Here is a 17166-nt window from a genome sequence, read left to right as displayed (position 1 = left end):
AGGAGGCAGAGGCTGGCACCTCGGAACAGGAGGCAGAGGCTGGCACCTCGGAACAGAAGGCAGAGGCTGGCACCTCGGAACAGGAGGCAGAGGCTGTCACCTCGGAACAGGAGACAGAGGCTGGCACCTCGGAACAGGAGGCTGGTGTTGGCGTCTCAGAGCTGGTAACTGGGGTTGGCAGATTGGGTCTCATCCCAGGGAGCAGAACAGGTGAAGTGTAAACAAATCCAGAATGCGGACAAGAAACAACAGAAGATGGTTTAGTAGGCTGTCGTGGTCTGCGAAGAGGACAGACTTGTAAAAAGTGTACAATACTGGCACAGTAGAGACACAGTTTGTTGGTTGTTCTGCGCCGTCGCTCCGCTTTGGTCAGATGGGGGCGTGGATCACCTGTGAATAGGGTATTTGTTACACTGTAGTTGTTAGTTAAATGCAAATTTGTCATGGTATTATTAAGAGGTGTTGGCAGCACAGATTCAGCAGCAGACAGAGTTGTCTGAAGCAAATCAACAGTATTGGATTTCAGAGAAACAGATTCTGATAGCCTCCTGAGTGGGTCCAAAAGTATAGCAGAAATTGAGCCAGCTGAGAGCGTAACAGAATTATGTCCGTTTGTAGACACTGTAGCAGAGGCTGTTCAGCCATTTGTAGAGCAGACATGTTTGCAGGGAAAAAACAAATGAAATCAATTGCATTGAGAGTTCCAGGATAAATCTGAAGCAGAGTTGTTCCACATGACTCCAAGGCTTTCTTTTTGGCTGGTCATTCTGTTATGGTTCTGTTAAAAACCAATTCCTTGATTACAGCCATGGAGCCAGACACATGATATAAACGTTTAAACTGTTTATTGCAGTAAAGGTATAGTCCAGGGAAGGCAAATAAACAGTAAACAGTTCAAGCTGAATGAAACAACGGATTTCCAGATCTTGGTAAATAATAATGAAATGCAGCAAATAACTTAACTGAAACCAGGAACAGAGACATATGCAGGGAAACCAGGAACAGAGACACATGAGCAGGCTAGGAACTTCAATGACCAGCAAAGAGTACAGGAAAACGCAGGCATATATAGGCCACAGACAGGTGTGGATGATTAACAAGCAGTGCTGGTTAACCCCTGATAGGAAAGGCCAAACAACAGCACCTCTGAAGGATCACAGGTACTGCAGGGTAATATGAACACAGGAAAACAAGGCAAATTATAACACAGGGTAAAATGCACACAAAGCTACAAGGCAGATCATAACACATTACACATATTTTCTCAAAAGGAAAAAAATACAAAAAAATAAGTTTTTCTTTCAATGAGCATGCAGAACCCTTTAGAACTCATATTGGCCATTTATATCTTCCCAGACAATTGTTATTCCACTACCTTATTTATCAAGTGTTCCCCACACCTCCTACAGTGTAAGTTGTAAGTTCACTTGGACAGTCCCATACTTACCTTCTGTTTTATATTATTGAGTGTAATTTATTTGTATCACGATCCCCTCAATGAATAGTGCTACATTATATGTTAGAGCTTTGTAAATAGAGGATAAAGATAGCTGTAATATATTATCTGCTTTCTACAATTATTTGTATATTTAAATTATGTTTAGGGATATATTTGTAAATTACTGTTCTATTAATCTGTGGGTCAGCAGGAGGTTGTGAAACCAAATAAGAAGTGCTTGTCTAACTGAGTAATAAGAGGTTGATAAAGGGTGCCTGTCACTTGTGTGTCATGACACAATTTGAAAATGATAAAATGTATAAAAATGAATGCAGGCTAAGAATTTCATAAAAGTAACTTGTTTTATTTAGATCCACTTCAAGAAGAAACATACATGTGTAATATTATGAACATCTTCGGTGCCTTGAAACATATGTATATTAACTGATATACTGGATATTAACTGATACACAGGAATGGAAATTGTGTATATATCTGTGTTCCTCATTTTAAGTGATGTTGCATGGATTTTAAACCAAGCAAAGGAATAAAAAAAACTTAAATCTACTCCAGGCAGCCTTCGTATGCACCTGGATACTCCACCAAGTCTACGCTATGTCCTCTGGTTCTCCGGTGATTCCTGGATGTAAATTTCTGAATTCCCAGCTGCGTTAAGTTTCTTACACCCCATTGGGTCATTTTCCTACTTTCTTCTGATCCTTGGAGATTTGGGCTCTCCCCATACCCGTAGAGAGCTCCCTCCCTCCGTGGGAGATCCCTCCCAGTCAACATATTATGGGGTAAACATATTATGCTGCGGTTCTTGCAAGATTTGCCTTTAAAGACATTGCTATTTTAAATTTGCCTGCAACGTCGCCAAAAATTGTGGACTTGCAAAAACCACAGCATAATATATTTTCTCTCTCAAGTTGATAACTGCTCTGACTGTATTGCTTGTTCCCCCCAGAATATCCTCCTGCGTTACATCAACAATGTAGCTCTGGTTCACGTTGCAAGTGTCCCCCCACAAGTAAGTCTACTCAGCAACTCTTCCTCCCCCCATTTGTGGCATCTGCTATCAACCAAGTGGTTCCTTCAAGTTCAATTTGTTGCCTGCACTCTGTGGCTATTCAACCAAATAAATTCTCTGTTGCTTATCTCTACAGAGTCCAAACCGCTTTTTGCCAAAACACCAGAAGATGGTGCCCTGATTCTTCAACTCCTGAGACAAGACAATCTCCTCATTCAGAGTGGCAAAAGGTTTGACATTATTCTAAAGGGCTCAAGTTAAGTTGAATGCAAATTGTGTGTTTGGCATATAATACGCTTTTTTACATTTTAGCATGCGCACAAACCAATAATTTCAGAATTAGTGCTTTGTGCGCTTGTGGATTAAATGCCAAACTTGCGATTTGTGTTCAATTTAACATGAAACATTAAATCTCTACTACTATTTGTTACTGGATAAGATAACTGTGACTCTTTCATCCAAATCCAGGGACTTCCTTCAAATTATAATTAGCATCAATGCTGAATACTATAACATTTTTCATCATGGTCAATCCCACCCAATTTAAGGTCTTAAGCTAAATAGTTTTCTAGGTAATTGTTTACTCAGCCCACAGAATTGACCTTATTGAACTGGATTTGTTTTACTTTGTTAAGCTAAATTTGGATCTTTATTTTGTGCTCTGTTAAGTTAACTTAATTAATAGTGATCTGTTATCACATAGCAAATGCTTTTTCCAACATTCTAATCAATGCAGCTCAGCTGGAAATAACTTGTTCAACACAGATAGCTGATCTTCTTGTACTAAAAGTTCTAGGCGGTGTTAGCTTAAAATTTGATCTTTATTGTGTTTTATTATGTTAGCCTAACTGATAGTTAGTTGTTGCTACTTATTGATTGCTTCTCTAGCAATTTCATTATGTCCCCTAAAACTACTAGTTCTTTGTTTATTATAGCATCTTATATTGTTCTAGCTCAGAAACTGAGGCCAATCCCCCTTAATGTCCCCACTCTTTAAATTGAAAAGTACAAAACTTTTATGCTAACCTTCTCCTTGCAAAGTAGACAATACCTCCCCACATATGTGGGTAACCTATACTTCGTTAGACATGTGCAAGTTTTCTTAAATTTGTTTATAATTTACTGTGTTTTTTCTTGGTTGTTCTCTCTCCCCTCTTTTATCTTTCTTCCATCCTCTCTCTCTCACTCTCTCTGGCTCCTAACCCCCTCTTGGGTCTATACCTCCTCAAGGGCAGAACCTAAGTAAATTTTTCATAGAGGACCTGTATGGTCTGGTCAGCATCATGTCTTGTTGTTACGGCTAGCGGGTACTGTCATAAGCTTGCAGAACTAGGAATAGAGGTCTTCGTCTATGGCAGCCGCCTTTCCCGTAGAGCTAGTCGTGCTCACAGGTACTCCCAGTGTTAAACTCTAGAATAATGGAAGCTTTTGAACAATATCGCAGTAAACAGAATGGTAGCGGGTAGTCAGAAGCAAGTCGAGGTCAGGGGTCCGTAGCAGATAGTGTGGTCAGAAACAGGCAAAGGGTCAGGGCTGGCAGCAAGGAGGAATGTCCTAATAACAAGATAGAGGTCAGTGCAATCAGCATACAATTAGAATCCAAGTCAAGCTAAGGGTCAGTAACAATAAATCAATCAGTAGTCAGAGGACTAAATAGAAACAGGTCAGCAATCCAAAGTAATGTAAGCTATAACGGCAGGGAGGCTAAGCCCTCCCTGCATTAAATAAACACACTGGCCAATAAGAAGCTAAGACCCAGAATACACAAATACATCCCACGAGTATATTAATTAATTACCTTAACTGCGCATGTGTCCAGCTGTCCATAATTGCCTAGATGCGGTACAGATTAGACAGGAGTCCCAGCCGTTCACCTGATGACGGCGGGGACAAAGAAAGGGAAAGTGACGTCCGGATCATAATAGCGTCGGCCTGAATTCGAGGAGATTGTAAACACTGAGCCACGGCGGCTTGAGCACCGCCGTAACTCCTACCACTTGTAAACTCTTTTAAAGTTATACTTCACAAATGTCTCTGAAACCTATCTTGGCAAATTTTAACAGACTGAACTCCCTTAAGAAATGGTCAGTCCTGCTGTCAGCACTAAAGTGAGACCAATATGACATAGTATGAGATACAAATATTTAAACCAACTTACCCCCATTCTATGCTTACAAAGAAAAAAATATCCCAAACATACTTCTCATCAGCAGATGTGAAACCTAACTAGGTTGCTATCCTTATATACAACAAAGTTTCCTTTACACTGTCTCATTCATTTTCAGACCTAGAGGGGAGATTTCTCTTTATAGTAGGAGCCCTGTGGGAGCCTGAATCTGGATTCCCAGATTAAGGCTCCGCATTGAGTTGACCTCTGACATCACTGAGAGGTCAACTCAATGGGGTTGTCGCTATACCAGTGGCTAAATCTCTCATGTGGCTGAAACAAAAGTTTTATGAATAAGGTGACAAGGCTGACTCGTTATTAGCGAATACTGCCCATGGTCGATTGATATTTGAAACCCAAATAATTATGGACAAATTCCAGCCCTTTTACAATAATCATTAGAACTTACCAAAACCTGCAGTGCCTCCTCTAGAGTTGCAGAACAAAACTGGCTACTATCTTGCCAATTGCAACCTCCCTAAATTAACCCCAGAGGTGGACAAAATTTTAAATGCTCCAATAATGGAGGAAGAAACCTTAGAGACCATTAGGTTTATGAAATTTGCTGCAGCTCCTGGATATCCCTGCTCACTATTATAAAAAAAATAGTGACATCCTAGCCCCTTGACATCCTAGCCCCTCTATTTAATTCTATCTGTGATAGAGCTTCATTTGGTTCAGCCATTTCTACAGCTATGAGCTCTATTATTCACAAGGAAGGCAACAATTACACTCTGACTTCCCACTTGAATGTTGACTTTAAGATCGTTGCTAAGATACTGGCCAATAGATTAAATCTTTGACTACCTAAACATGCTGACCAAGTTAGTTTTGTCCCTGATCACCAAGCTTTGGACAATACCAGGAGAGTGATCGACCTATTTCACCAAATTACTACTTCTGCTACATTATTAATGGCTTTAGATGCTGAAAACCCCTTTGGATACATTGACTGCATGGATGCAGCCAAATCTCCCATTTGTGTCTGTGTTAAAGAAAACACGTACAAACTCTTGTTACGATAGTACCTGGTTATGACCAGATTGCATTGAATATATCCCACTGTCTCCAGTCTTGGGAGACAGTGGGATATAGTCTGGAGAGACTGTCAAGAATACGATTTCTTTTTGCATGTTTGGTGGTCTTGCCCAGCCATTCAGAGATTCTGGTCTGAGGGTCATTCTCTTATTGTATTCCAAATAAATATGGATATTCCCTTCCAACCAAAGCATGTATTGCTTCCTTTACACTTCCCTGATATTTCTAAATGCACTAATCAGTTTACTTGACATATTTGAATGTAACTACCTGTCTGATAGCAATACTTTGAAAATGCAGGACCCATCTGTAGTGGTTGCTTTACAGAAAAAAATGGTACATCTATGAGATGGAATGGATGACTGGTGTTCTGAGAAATTCAGCTGTGTCTTTCCACAAAACATGAAATGTTTGGTTCCTCTCTTCCACTGTAACTCAAGTTTAAATTATGAAATACCCGAGTTTAAATTATGAAATACCTGCCGTCCATTCTCTAACATTACACTGCTGCTGTATTGCCCATCAGGATTTCTTTCAATTTCCCCTTTCTCCCTCTTTTGGCTCTCCACCCCCACTTCCACTCTCATTCATTCTGCTTCCAAGCCCTGGGATAAAAGTGGCCAAGGAAGCATAATCCTTGTCTGGTGGAAGAAGCACTTTTCCTTTTGGTATTGAGAATGTTGATCAATAATATTTATAATACTTTTCTCACATGGAAAATGTGTTCCTCAAGAATCCTGGATAAGTTGAGTATGTTATGCTGGTATATGATGACAGTGGTCTCCAGTAGATCCCTAAATTTAAAATATATGTAGACATTGAAGATGACCAAGGCATTACATAAGACAAATATGCTTTCTTCCAAATGTCCATTCTTCATGTTGAAGGCTGTCTACAGATCCCAATTATACGCATAGTGGAGATCGGAATTTGTAAAATTGGTTGCCTGCCTTGCTTCTCAAAGAGGTAGGCGAATAGGAGGAGATAGAAGCATTTTTAAACCAATAATTCAGATAGTTAGAGCATGAATATATGCAGTTTTTAAATAGATTCTCCAATAATTTATTTCCACTATTTCTGTTTAGACAGACACCTCAGCCTGCATCTTAGCACACTAGGATAACCCAATTCAGATACAAAGTTAAAGGTAAAATTTTAAATATTGAAAACAATAATAGCTACTGCTTGTTTAATTACATTAACCAATTGTTAAGTTATTAGTAATACCTTACCAAGTCACATTTCAGCTGTTCAATTTGTTTCTTCTGATTCTTGTTTGCTTTTGTAATTTCCTCTAAAAAAATAAAATAAATCAAAATTAATAACTGTGTGATGGCCATTTATTAGAAACGAAATATTTGTTCTGCAGTTTTTAATACTAAATTATACAACAAGTACTAATATACATATCGTACAAAAAAATACAAAAAAATTATGTTCATTTACTTTATGAACCAAAAATGTAGTGTAACTTACAATGTGGTAGTTAATGTGGGTGTACAATATTATTAATAGTATTATTATTATTATTATTGATTTGTAAGGTGCCAAAGTGCTCCACAGGGCCAAACAATTGGGAAAACAAGGCATGCATAAAACAGGGACATAAAAGATACTAATGAAAAAGGGCCAAGTTGAAGTAAGAGGAGCCAGCAGATATGCAATAGTTGTGTACCCATATGAGTAGTATAGGTTGGAGCAAGGCAAGCTCTTATAAAGAGATGGACTTTCAGAGAGTGTTTAAAGATTTGAAGACTGGGGAAGCATCAGACATGGTAGAGAATTCCATAATTGGGCAGCATTACATGAGAAGTGTTGTAGGTGGGAGTGAGAGGTGGATATCAGAGGCAAAGTGAAGGAAATAGGTAGATATAAGAGTACATGAGGGACAGATTTTTGAGATGTAGTTTAGGTTGTAGAAAGGGGTGCTGTTGTTGAAGGCTTTGTAATTGAAGGCGAATATTTGAATTGGATTCTATAGGACATAGGGAGCCAGTGTGGGGATTTTCAAACTGATGCAGTGGATGGGTAAGAAAAGGCCATATTCTAGAAGTATTTCGAAAGTGAAGGAATGGGAGAGAGACAGGATGTAAGTAATAAAGCAAAGTCAAGTATAACATCAAAGCAGTGGGCTTGATAGACTGAAGAAATTTTGGTGTTATCGTTGATGAGGGAGAATGAGGAAGTGATTGGATAGGTAGGAAGTGCAATAGGAAAGAACTGTTCTGGGAGTGAAGTGAAGGGTGGAGTGAAGGGTGTTTATGGACAGTGATGCTCCTAAGAACAATACATTTGACCATTTGTTCTGATGGTATTGCTATTTCAATTTGTTCAATGATACACATGTTAATGTACTGTCTACAAACACATTTACATATTATCCCCCTTTAATTTGCACTTTTGCTAATTTTTTTCCATTTTGCTTTAAAATACAAAAATATTTGTTTTTGAGTTTTCAATTAAATTGGTTTCGGGAGTATTGTATTCAGTAGTACTTACCACCACTATCATGGTGGTAAAATAAAGACCTGGTGGGAAAACTGTATAACACCTCAGAACAAAATGTCACTTTACTCATTGTGTTTTGTGTCAGAAAATAATTCTTGGACTATTTTATTTACTCATATTCAATTTCACATTTATTTTCAAGACATATAGGACCTTCATTTGGTAAGATAGTGCAGTAAGTATTTTTTTTAATTTAAAAGCATTTTTTTTTTTTTATATATAATTGGTTCTCTAATGCCACCATATTATGAAGCACTGTACAGTTTGATAATATTTGTTAATGCCTCAGTGGAGCTTACAATCTAATTCAGATCATAGGCACACAAACTTGCACATTAGGACCAAATTAGTCAGCAGCCAATTAACCTAATTATGTTTTAGCACTAAAGTGGGAAACCAGATCAAACCCAGGTGAACATAGGGAGAACATGCAAATTTCACACAGATAGGATCCTGGTCAGAATTTAACACAAGCTTCCATAGCTGCAACAGAGACAGGTCTCCATGGGCTTCCCTACACTTTGAAATCCATGATGATGCTATTATAACATCACATGATTTAACATTAAAGCGGAAGCCCATGCTTCAAAAGAACAATTAATTCAGCAATGTTGTAACCTAAGTCTTTATTCTGGTATTTAGTATTTAAGTCTGGTATTCTTACCATGTTCAAAACAATTGTCCTGTGCTTGCAAATTGGCCATTTTCAATTTATTCTCACTTTCTTGCAATCTGAAAAAAGGTTACGTATTTTACTTAAATTAATATAGCGCAGAACTATATTGTTTTATTATAGTAGTAAAGTCCAAATATTGAACAAAATGTGCACTTTATTAAAATAAAAGAGCAAATCAAAACAAACAAGTTGGGTTTTCCATCATTATTTATAGGAAAACACTTCCTCAAAGTGTTTAGTAAACAAGAGGAGGAGCAGAGACTTATCCTGCAAAATGTTATAAATGTTTTACTACAGTTAAAACATCATATTCTGTATACTTTTATTTTTAAAAAGTTTATATATATTTTTTCCATTAAAAAATGATTTTGGAAAGAAATAGAGGGCGCAGTTATACAATAATGATTAACCTCTATATTTATATATGCGTGTACCGATTAGGAAATGATGAAATGAACAAACAAACCAAAATAAACATGAATAAAAAAACCCTCTGTAGTAGTTTCATGCTATCACTTCTTTCCCTCCACTATATTCGAATAGTGTTATTAGATGACCAAATTTTATAATCTCATTTATATTTACATTTATATATTTTTGTATTTTTATTTTATTTTATTTCAATTTAATCTATATCTTTCGATCAAGATACAAAATTGGCACTTTAGTCATTGTTTTACCTGTTTTTAACATTACTTAATTAATAAACCAAGTTTTAGTCTATCAAATGTAGAGGCATATTATTTATAGCCTCATTTACATTGAGTACTCATCCTTGACAAAATCTGCTAGTCAGATGAAACGCATTGGATCAAACTGAACTTTCTTGACACCCCACAGCCACCTTCCATATGCGGTTCACAGACTCACTTCCGAAATCCACATAAGGCGAAGGCAGAGAAAGACAAGTGCACTCGGGTGATCCGACTGTGAAACATCAAGACATTAAAGGCCAGGAATTTTGCACTAGGGACATCTAGGGTAAGATTTTCCATTTATACATCAACACTGGTGCCATAATCTGAGCGGTTCCAGTTACGCACACATTTCAGCAAAGAGCTAAACCATTGTGCCGCAATTGCAGTGTCCGCACATGTCTGATCATTTACTCAATTTATTTTAATTCTTTATTCATGTTTATTTCGGATTGTTTGGTCAGTCATCATTTCCCAATTGATACACGCAAGTACCACTATAGAGGTTATATACAGTCAAATCTGTGTTATATAACTATGCCCTCTATTTTTATCTATCTGTTCATTATTGATGAGGTGCTGCAATATATAACAATAGTGAGAGCGTCCATCTTGGTTTTATCTAACTAAACATTTTGGGTCTAAAATACCCTTGTTTAACAATATCATGTAAGGTGATACCTGTAACCACCAACATGCTTAATTTCTCATAATTCATACTCCTGATGCACACAAATTAAAATGAAAATGTGATTAGATTCTTATACAGGAGAATTATACTTACCATTAATTTCATTTACTTGAAATACTCCATGGCAGCATGTACAATGGGTTAATCTCCTTATTCAGTTGAATAGAGACAGGAAAATAAACACCCCTGGAGGGTACATAATGTAGCTCCTCCCTGCTCCTGGTGGATTTGAGATACTTGCCTTGATAAAGCAATCCACAGCGAAATGTGCATTGGCGTTTTACTGTCTCTCTCCTTGCTACTTTATAATAATAATTCTGTTATATTTGGACTAAAATTCACAACTCAAAATGACAACACTCTGACTTCTTTGCCTAATCCCAAAGCTAGGGTATGTTAGGCAGTTCAGCAAATCATCCCCATCACATATTTTTAGCAGGGAACCGTATAACAGAGAGACGGTATTAATCCCTGTCTATTGTTTAAAGACAGCATTAGAATATCCAAAGTGAGAGATTATGCTACCACAGAAGCCTAATAGACTTGATTAGAATACCTAGCAGAAATGAACTTTACTATTAGCTGTAATTTCATCATGAAATGATATATATTGCTAGACAAATGATAACTGAGTCCAATTAAGAATAAAACATATACTTTATTGCAATGGAGATGAAGACAGCTATTTTAAATCACTAATCACTCACAAATTAATTTTGCTAGTTTTAAAATATTTTATTCTTGTTTAGACAATTAATAAAAGTTAAATTTTAATATGAATGTATACGAATACTTCAAGTTATTATTTGTTTGCGTGTAGAACTCCATAGTGCACCAACAATTAGTCCGGTCTTTTTCTTGTTTTCTTTGTAGGGTTTGGGATACTTCCCAAGTTGGTCTACAAAAAGCATAAAAATATAAAACACAGGGGAAATACCAGGTTGCCATGAAGTATTTCAAGGAAATTAAATTAAATGTAAGTATCACGCGCCGGGCGATCGGGCCATATACCCGATCCCCGGCTTACTTACCTGTTACTGCCGTCCACTTGGTCCAGGCTGGGCGCTGCCATCTTTCCGGGTCTGCGCATGTGCAGACCCCATCTATCAATTTCTCTGTCCCTCTCCCTGTTGGTTGGAGTTTTGGCTCCAAAGTTTAAAAGGCACCTCCTCTCTGTTCTCAGTGCCTGATCTTCATGTACCTTCCATGGGTTCCTGGCTCCTGTTCTATTCCTCGTCCAAAGAGCTGAATATCTACTCGCTGTACTACTTCTCCTCAATTCCAGTGAACCTGAATTGTATTCCTGCCACCATCCTAGTGATAAACAGTCGTCCGCAGAGCTGACACTCTACAGCGCTTCTTCTCTATTCCTGCCTAACCTGCTGGTTATACCCTGCAACTTATCATTACTATTCGTGAGTAACCTGCTGACTGCTGAACTGTACTTCTGCCGCCATCCTAGTGGTAACCAGTCGTCCGCAGAACTGACACTCTACAGCGCTTCTTCTCTGTTCCTGCATAACCTGCTGGCTACACCCTGCATCATATCACTGCTATTCGTGAGTAACCTGCTTACTCTTGGGGCTTGTCTCCCTATTATCTCGACTGGTCGCTTCCAGTAAGGGCCACGACCTGCAAGGAGGTGCAGCTAAGTCCAAACCGCCATGCGGCTGGTCCCTGGTGAATACCTCCTCCTTGTTAGACTCCGCGCCTTACTGGGAGTTGTATTAGTTTCAGACTGGTTCCCGTTCCTTACAATTCCTGCTGCAGAATTGTGACGCGGACCTGTGACAGTAAGTATAACTCTCTTATTTCCTTCTCAAACTCCTCGGCAGCCCTTACAATGGAATGTACCAAACAGTATAAACAATAGGGTGGGTTTAAGAACAATAACACTTGGGGGCATGTTTAAAACTAGTACAGTTAATAAGGTAATATGAAGCTGGATTAAATTACCGTATTAACTGTTTTTTCGCGCACAATTACAGTAATAACGGTAATCGTGCGCGGACCGCGAGATTTTCGGCGTTTCCGCTGAGAATTGAATATGCCCCTTGGAGTTTATAGTTTTTATTGAGTAACTTAATGGAGAACATCAGTAGAGGATGTAACATACAAAAAATAATATCTGGAAAAGGAATGAAGAGATAACCATCCAGCTCATTTGTAAAGCTGGGTACACACTATAGAATTTTCCACCAACTTTTTATGCCGATCGATTTTACATGTGATCGATGGTCCGATCGCTCGGTCCATGGACTGCATACACACTAGCCTTGTTTTAGAAGATAAAGGGAAGAGCGGACGTCCCTTTAGCGACTTTTTACAGCCATGTTGTCGTGAGCAATGATTGCAATTTCGTACACATCGGTCGGAAGTTTATAAACACTACACAACGGAAATGAGATTGGAACGAAAATATTTAACGGAACAACCAACCAAATGAGGCAACAATCGTCCATTTGGGCAGACCTTCGACCATCGTGTCAATAAACACACTAACCCGACTTTTGAACGAACGATTGTATGTCGGCTGGTTGAGCCGATTATTGGACAAAAACCCTGTAGTGTGTACCTAGCTTAAGTCTGTGTAATGACAGCTGTAATCAGGGCCGGATTAACCAAAGGGCTTTCTGGGCTATAGCCCAGTGGCCTTGGGCAGCTGGGGGGCCCTAGATATTTTAAAATGTTTGCTTTTTTTGATTTTTTTTTAAAAACGTCGGCTTTTTCTTCATCGGTTTGGGAGCCAGGGTCGGATTGGCCATCCATACACTGCCTCATGTGTTTTCAGTACATTTTTTTATTTATTTGAATTCCGGCGGCGCGGGGGATGGTTGTGGGTGATTGGCGAATCTCTCGTATTTGGTTTGACCTGAAGGGGCGGATTCGGCAGTGACGCTGTCCTGGCAGCGAATAAGGAGGCTGCCTGTCACAGAGAGGGGACTGCAGAGGCTCTTGCGTGACTTCCTTAGCTTCAGCCCAGACGGATGCCTCCTGAATCATGAAGCTGAGCAGCGCAAGCACAGGTAAGTAGTTAGCAAATTAATCAAAAAAAGTGCGTGATAGTGACAGTGAGAGTGTGTGTTGATGTTCCCTGAATTTTTAAAATGTTTGCAGATATTTAATGGTCACTTTCTATATAGTGAAATAGGAAATCCATGCATAAAATAACACAAGCATAGAAGCTTGGTCGGATTAGATAGATTGCAGGGTATACTGATTTTATTGTTACCCATGAACCATTTTGGTTAAACACTCAGACATTTTTGTAACACTGATGGTAAAGAGTAAATAGACTGGTGTGACAGCCATTTGGAGAAGTGACAACTACCACAAGGAGAGAAAAGTCAGAGGAAAAGCACAAGGATATATATTATATATATATATATATATATATATATATTGCACTTGACCTGTTATCCAGAAAAACAAGTGAGCTTTGTGAATATATTCTCTTCCGCAGGCCTTAGAGCCATGAAACACACTGGGATTGTACTTGGTTAGGGTTAGGCTGCAGATTCATTTGAAGTTAGGGTTCATTCATTTGCAGTTTAGTGGTTCCATGGGGGAGCTTTGAGTAGGTAAGAGCATAGGGTTAGGCTAAAAGGAGGTAGGGATAGGTTAGAGTTAGGTTGTGATGAGGTAGGAGGAGGTTCGGTTTAAGATGTGGTGGAAAATTAGGGTTAGATTGTAAGAAGGTAGACATGCCCAATACGATATTACTGGGGGGGCCCAATATCGGACTGGGCATAAATTGCTTGACAAATTGGGGCCTCACAGTATCCCTAGCCCAGGGGCCTACAATGTCTTAATCCGGCCCTGGCTGAAATCCATCTTGCAAGAAGAGGTTTGAATGGAGCAAAACCCTTAGAGGAACCTTGTGGACAGACAAGAGCTGTTCAATTTTCGTAAATTTGTTTGTTCTGAAAACATGACAGAAATTACTCTGACAAGTATGTAACCACTCTTCCTTATTATTAGTTGACTTTGAATAGAGAGATGGCAGTATGAGATCTTGATTGATATGGAAAGTGGAAACTGCTTTAGGTAAAAAGCAATATTAGTTTTTTAGGTAAAAAAGGAGTAGTGTAAACTACTTTAGGCAAAAAAGCAGGATTAACTTTATCTTGGGATAAAGCCACTTTGTCTCTTACCTTTTTTATATGTACCCCTAGGAACTGCAGATGTTGAGAGAGCATAAGATGATTTTTGCTCACGTTGATGATCGAGCCATGTTGTTGTAGGATCAAGATCACCTGTAAGGAATTTGATATTTGCACCTCCGACCACTAGAGGACTCTGTATTTGCAAACTTGCCCTTAGATTTGCCCTTATCCAAGATGGCCCGTTTGGCATCCAAGAGAAACCATTTTGTTTCACTGTTTCCTGTTGTGGCCTATAAATGGAACTTCCTGGTTCAGACATGTGCTTGAGTATTCTGCCTGCTCAGCTCCTGCTACTTCCTACACTTCCTTTCACTTATGACTACCCTCTAGTATACCGACCCGGCAAACACCTGACTACTCGCTGGATATCTATTAGGCTATTGGGCTTCAGATAATACCACCAGTATCGTTACAGTATATTAAAGCCTTGAAATGGATCCCGCCGAAGATATTCCTATTAAGCGGCGCGTGGCAAGTTTAACCACTATGCTAATTGAATACCAGTCGGAGCTTAAATTCCTGAAGGACAGTTTTTTAGGTCTCGAATCACAGGTTAAGCAAGAAATTCAAGTTGTCTCACAAAAGGCTCGAGACTTACATACTGGTTTCCAGGAACTTCTAATTAGGCTGCCTCAATATGCACCGTATTGCAGAGTTGGAGAACAGATCACCACAAGTGCCTGTAACATCACCATCCCTTGGAGCTCTCCCTCTCCCACTTCAAAAGTTGTGTGGATTTATTAATCAATGCCAGATGCATTTCCAGCTGTATGAGTCCCATTTTCAGTCTGATGAGTCAAAGGTCCGGTGTATGTTTTTGTTTTGTTTTTTAAAAGTTTTATTTTGCAAAGTCACATATACAAAGAGTACAGTAGACAACGTGAAAACACGAGTAGATAATAACGAGCAAATCACATGATATCTGCGTCCAGCAAAGATCAGAAAATAAAATTTCTACCTGTCAACTGGGCTTTAAACAAGAATGATAAAGAGTGACCCAAAGTTTGAATGTGTCTGATTAATTTATTCTGATGGTGGGATGCCGAGGGAGCTCCCATCGGAAGAAGGAAGAACTTAGGCTCCAGAGGGATGTCCACCTGCAGGATTGAGTGGATCAGATTTTAAATTTCCATCCACAGACTTGACAGCTTTGGGCACGATCACCATATGTGGAGGAACGTGCCTTCATGGGAGCAGCCTCGTCAACACCAATCAGAAGAGTCAGGGTGAATTCTACTAAGACGCGAGGGCACATAATACCAACGGTAGAGCACCTTATAAGCTTTCTCTTTGATTCTGACATATATAGAGCTGGAGGCTGTATTCTCATATATCTCAGACCACTCCTCATCTAATAATTCTTCACCAAGGTCCCTCTACCAGGCCACTTCATGCGGGCCTCTAAGATTCGCAGTGGAGGGAGCAAGGTCAGAGTAAAGAGTAGAAATGAGGCCTTTTGTTGAAGATTGACGTAAGCAAAGGGCTTCAAAAGTAGAGAGGGGTCGAGCTGAGAGGCGGTTTTTAACCACACTGTGAAAGTGACGAAGTTGCAGAAACTGGTAAAAGTGTTTTGAGGGAATATGAAACTGAGATTGGATGTCAGAAAATTGAGGAAAGGTCGTAGAGGAGGTTAGTTGATTGAGATAGCTGACTCCCCGCGAGTACCACGGCCAAAATGAGCTAGGATGAAAACCTGGGAGAAAATTGGGGGAGTTAAATAGCGGAATTACCGGGGAGGGATGTGGCGACAGGCCAAATTTTTGAGACGATGAATCCCAAATGGACAGAGAATGTGATATAACCGGATGGAGTAGACAGCACTTGGGGCGACGTGACCTAGGAAGCCATAGGAGAGAGGCTAACGAAAGTAGTCCCAGATCTTCTGCCTCAATTTTAGACCATACTCTGGTACCCATCGGTCCACACCATAAGACACATTGAGCAAGCTGGGCAGAGATGTAGTATCTACGGAAATCAGGAATCCCCAGGCTCAATCCGGCGGAGAATTTTGGCAACTGGCTGCAGGTCCCACTGCTTTTGTATTGTGGACGGAGCGAGGTCCTGGAATAACTGAATATCCATGTCCCAAAAGGAGACCACGGGTTGATCCCTGGTGGCGCAAAGGATGCTGTCTCTGGTTCGGAAGTAATGTAAGCGGACTATAATGTCCCGAGGGGGTTGTCCCCTGGAAGGCTGAGCTCTCAGGGCACAATGAGCCCGTCCATGAGGCAATCAGCTAAATCTGGGAGGATGTAAGGAAAGGCTGAATGTCCGTATTGCCGATTTCTTCTGACACATTTATTATACGGATATTATTATGGCGGGATCGATTTTCAGAATCCCCTTTTCTTTCTTTCAAACTTTCAACTTAGTCATGCAGACAGGAGAGTTCTTTATCAAAAGCAGAATTAGAACGGCAAATATCATCCGTTTTTGATTCCAGGGCATCCGTCCTGTTACCCAACGAGTTTAGCTCAGTTTTGAACTCACTGACCACTTTTGATAGCTCTTGGTAGAAATTCGTCTTCACCCCCTCCAAAAGACTATTCAATACCGCTTGAATTTGGTGATCTAGCTCAATGTCAGTAAGCAAAGAGCTTGATGGTCCCTAGCGATCAGCCTGAGGGGAAGAGGGTTTAGTTTTTGCTCTGAAAAAGTTTGCTGACGTTCCTGATGTCACTTTTTTAGGTTTGGACGACATGGTTAAGCCTAACCAATAGGCAGAATAGATTGAGGAAAGGAAGGGAGGTAGAAGAG

At 39.6% G+C, this 17166-nt stretch overlaps 1 protein-coding gene across 1 annotated transcript in view; it reads right to left on the bottom strand.

Annotated features, from left to right (window-relative positions):
- Positions 1-17166, bottom strand: part of LOC142139945 (uncharacterized) — a 212974-nt gene that overhangs the window by 155547 nt on the left and 40261 nt on the right. Inside the window, exons 5-6 of the mRNA XM_075197812.1 lie at positions 8846-8913; positions 6906-6967 (exon numbers count right to left, since the gene is read on the bottom strand). Coding sequence (XP_075053913.1) covers positions 6906-6967; positions 8846-8913 — 130 coding nt within the window. The remainder of the gene's footprint in view (positions 1-6905; positions 6968-8845; positions 8914-17166) is intronic.

This window comes from Mixophyes fleayi, chromosome 2, assembly GCF_038048845.1.
Source record: "Mixophyes fleayi isolate aMixFle1 chromosome 2, aMixFle1.hap1, whole genome shotgun sequence".
Classification (NCBI taxonomy): Eukaryota; Metazoa; Chordata; class Amphibia; order Anura; family Limnodynastidae; genus Mixophyes; species Mixophyes fleayi.
This window is presented reverse-complemented; position numbering and strand designations above follow the sequence as displayed.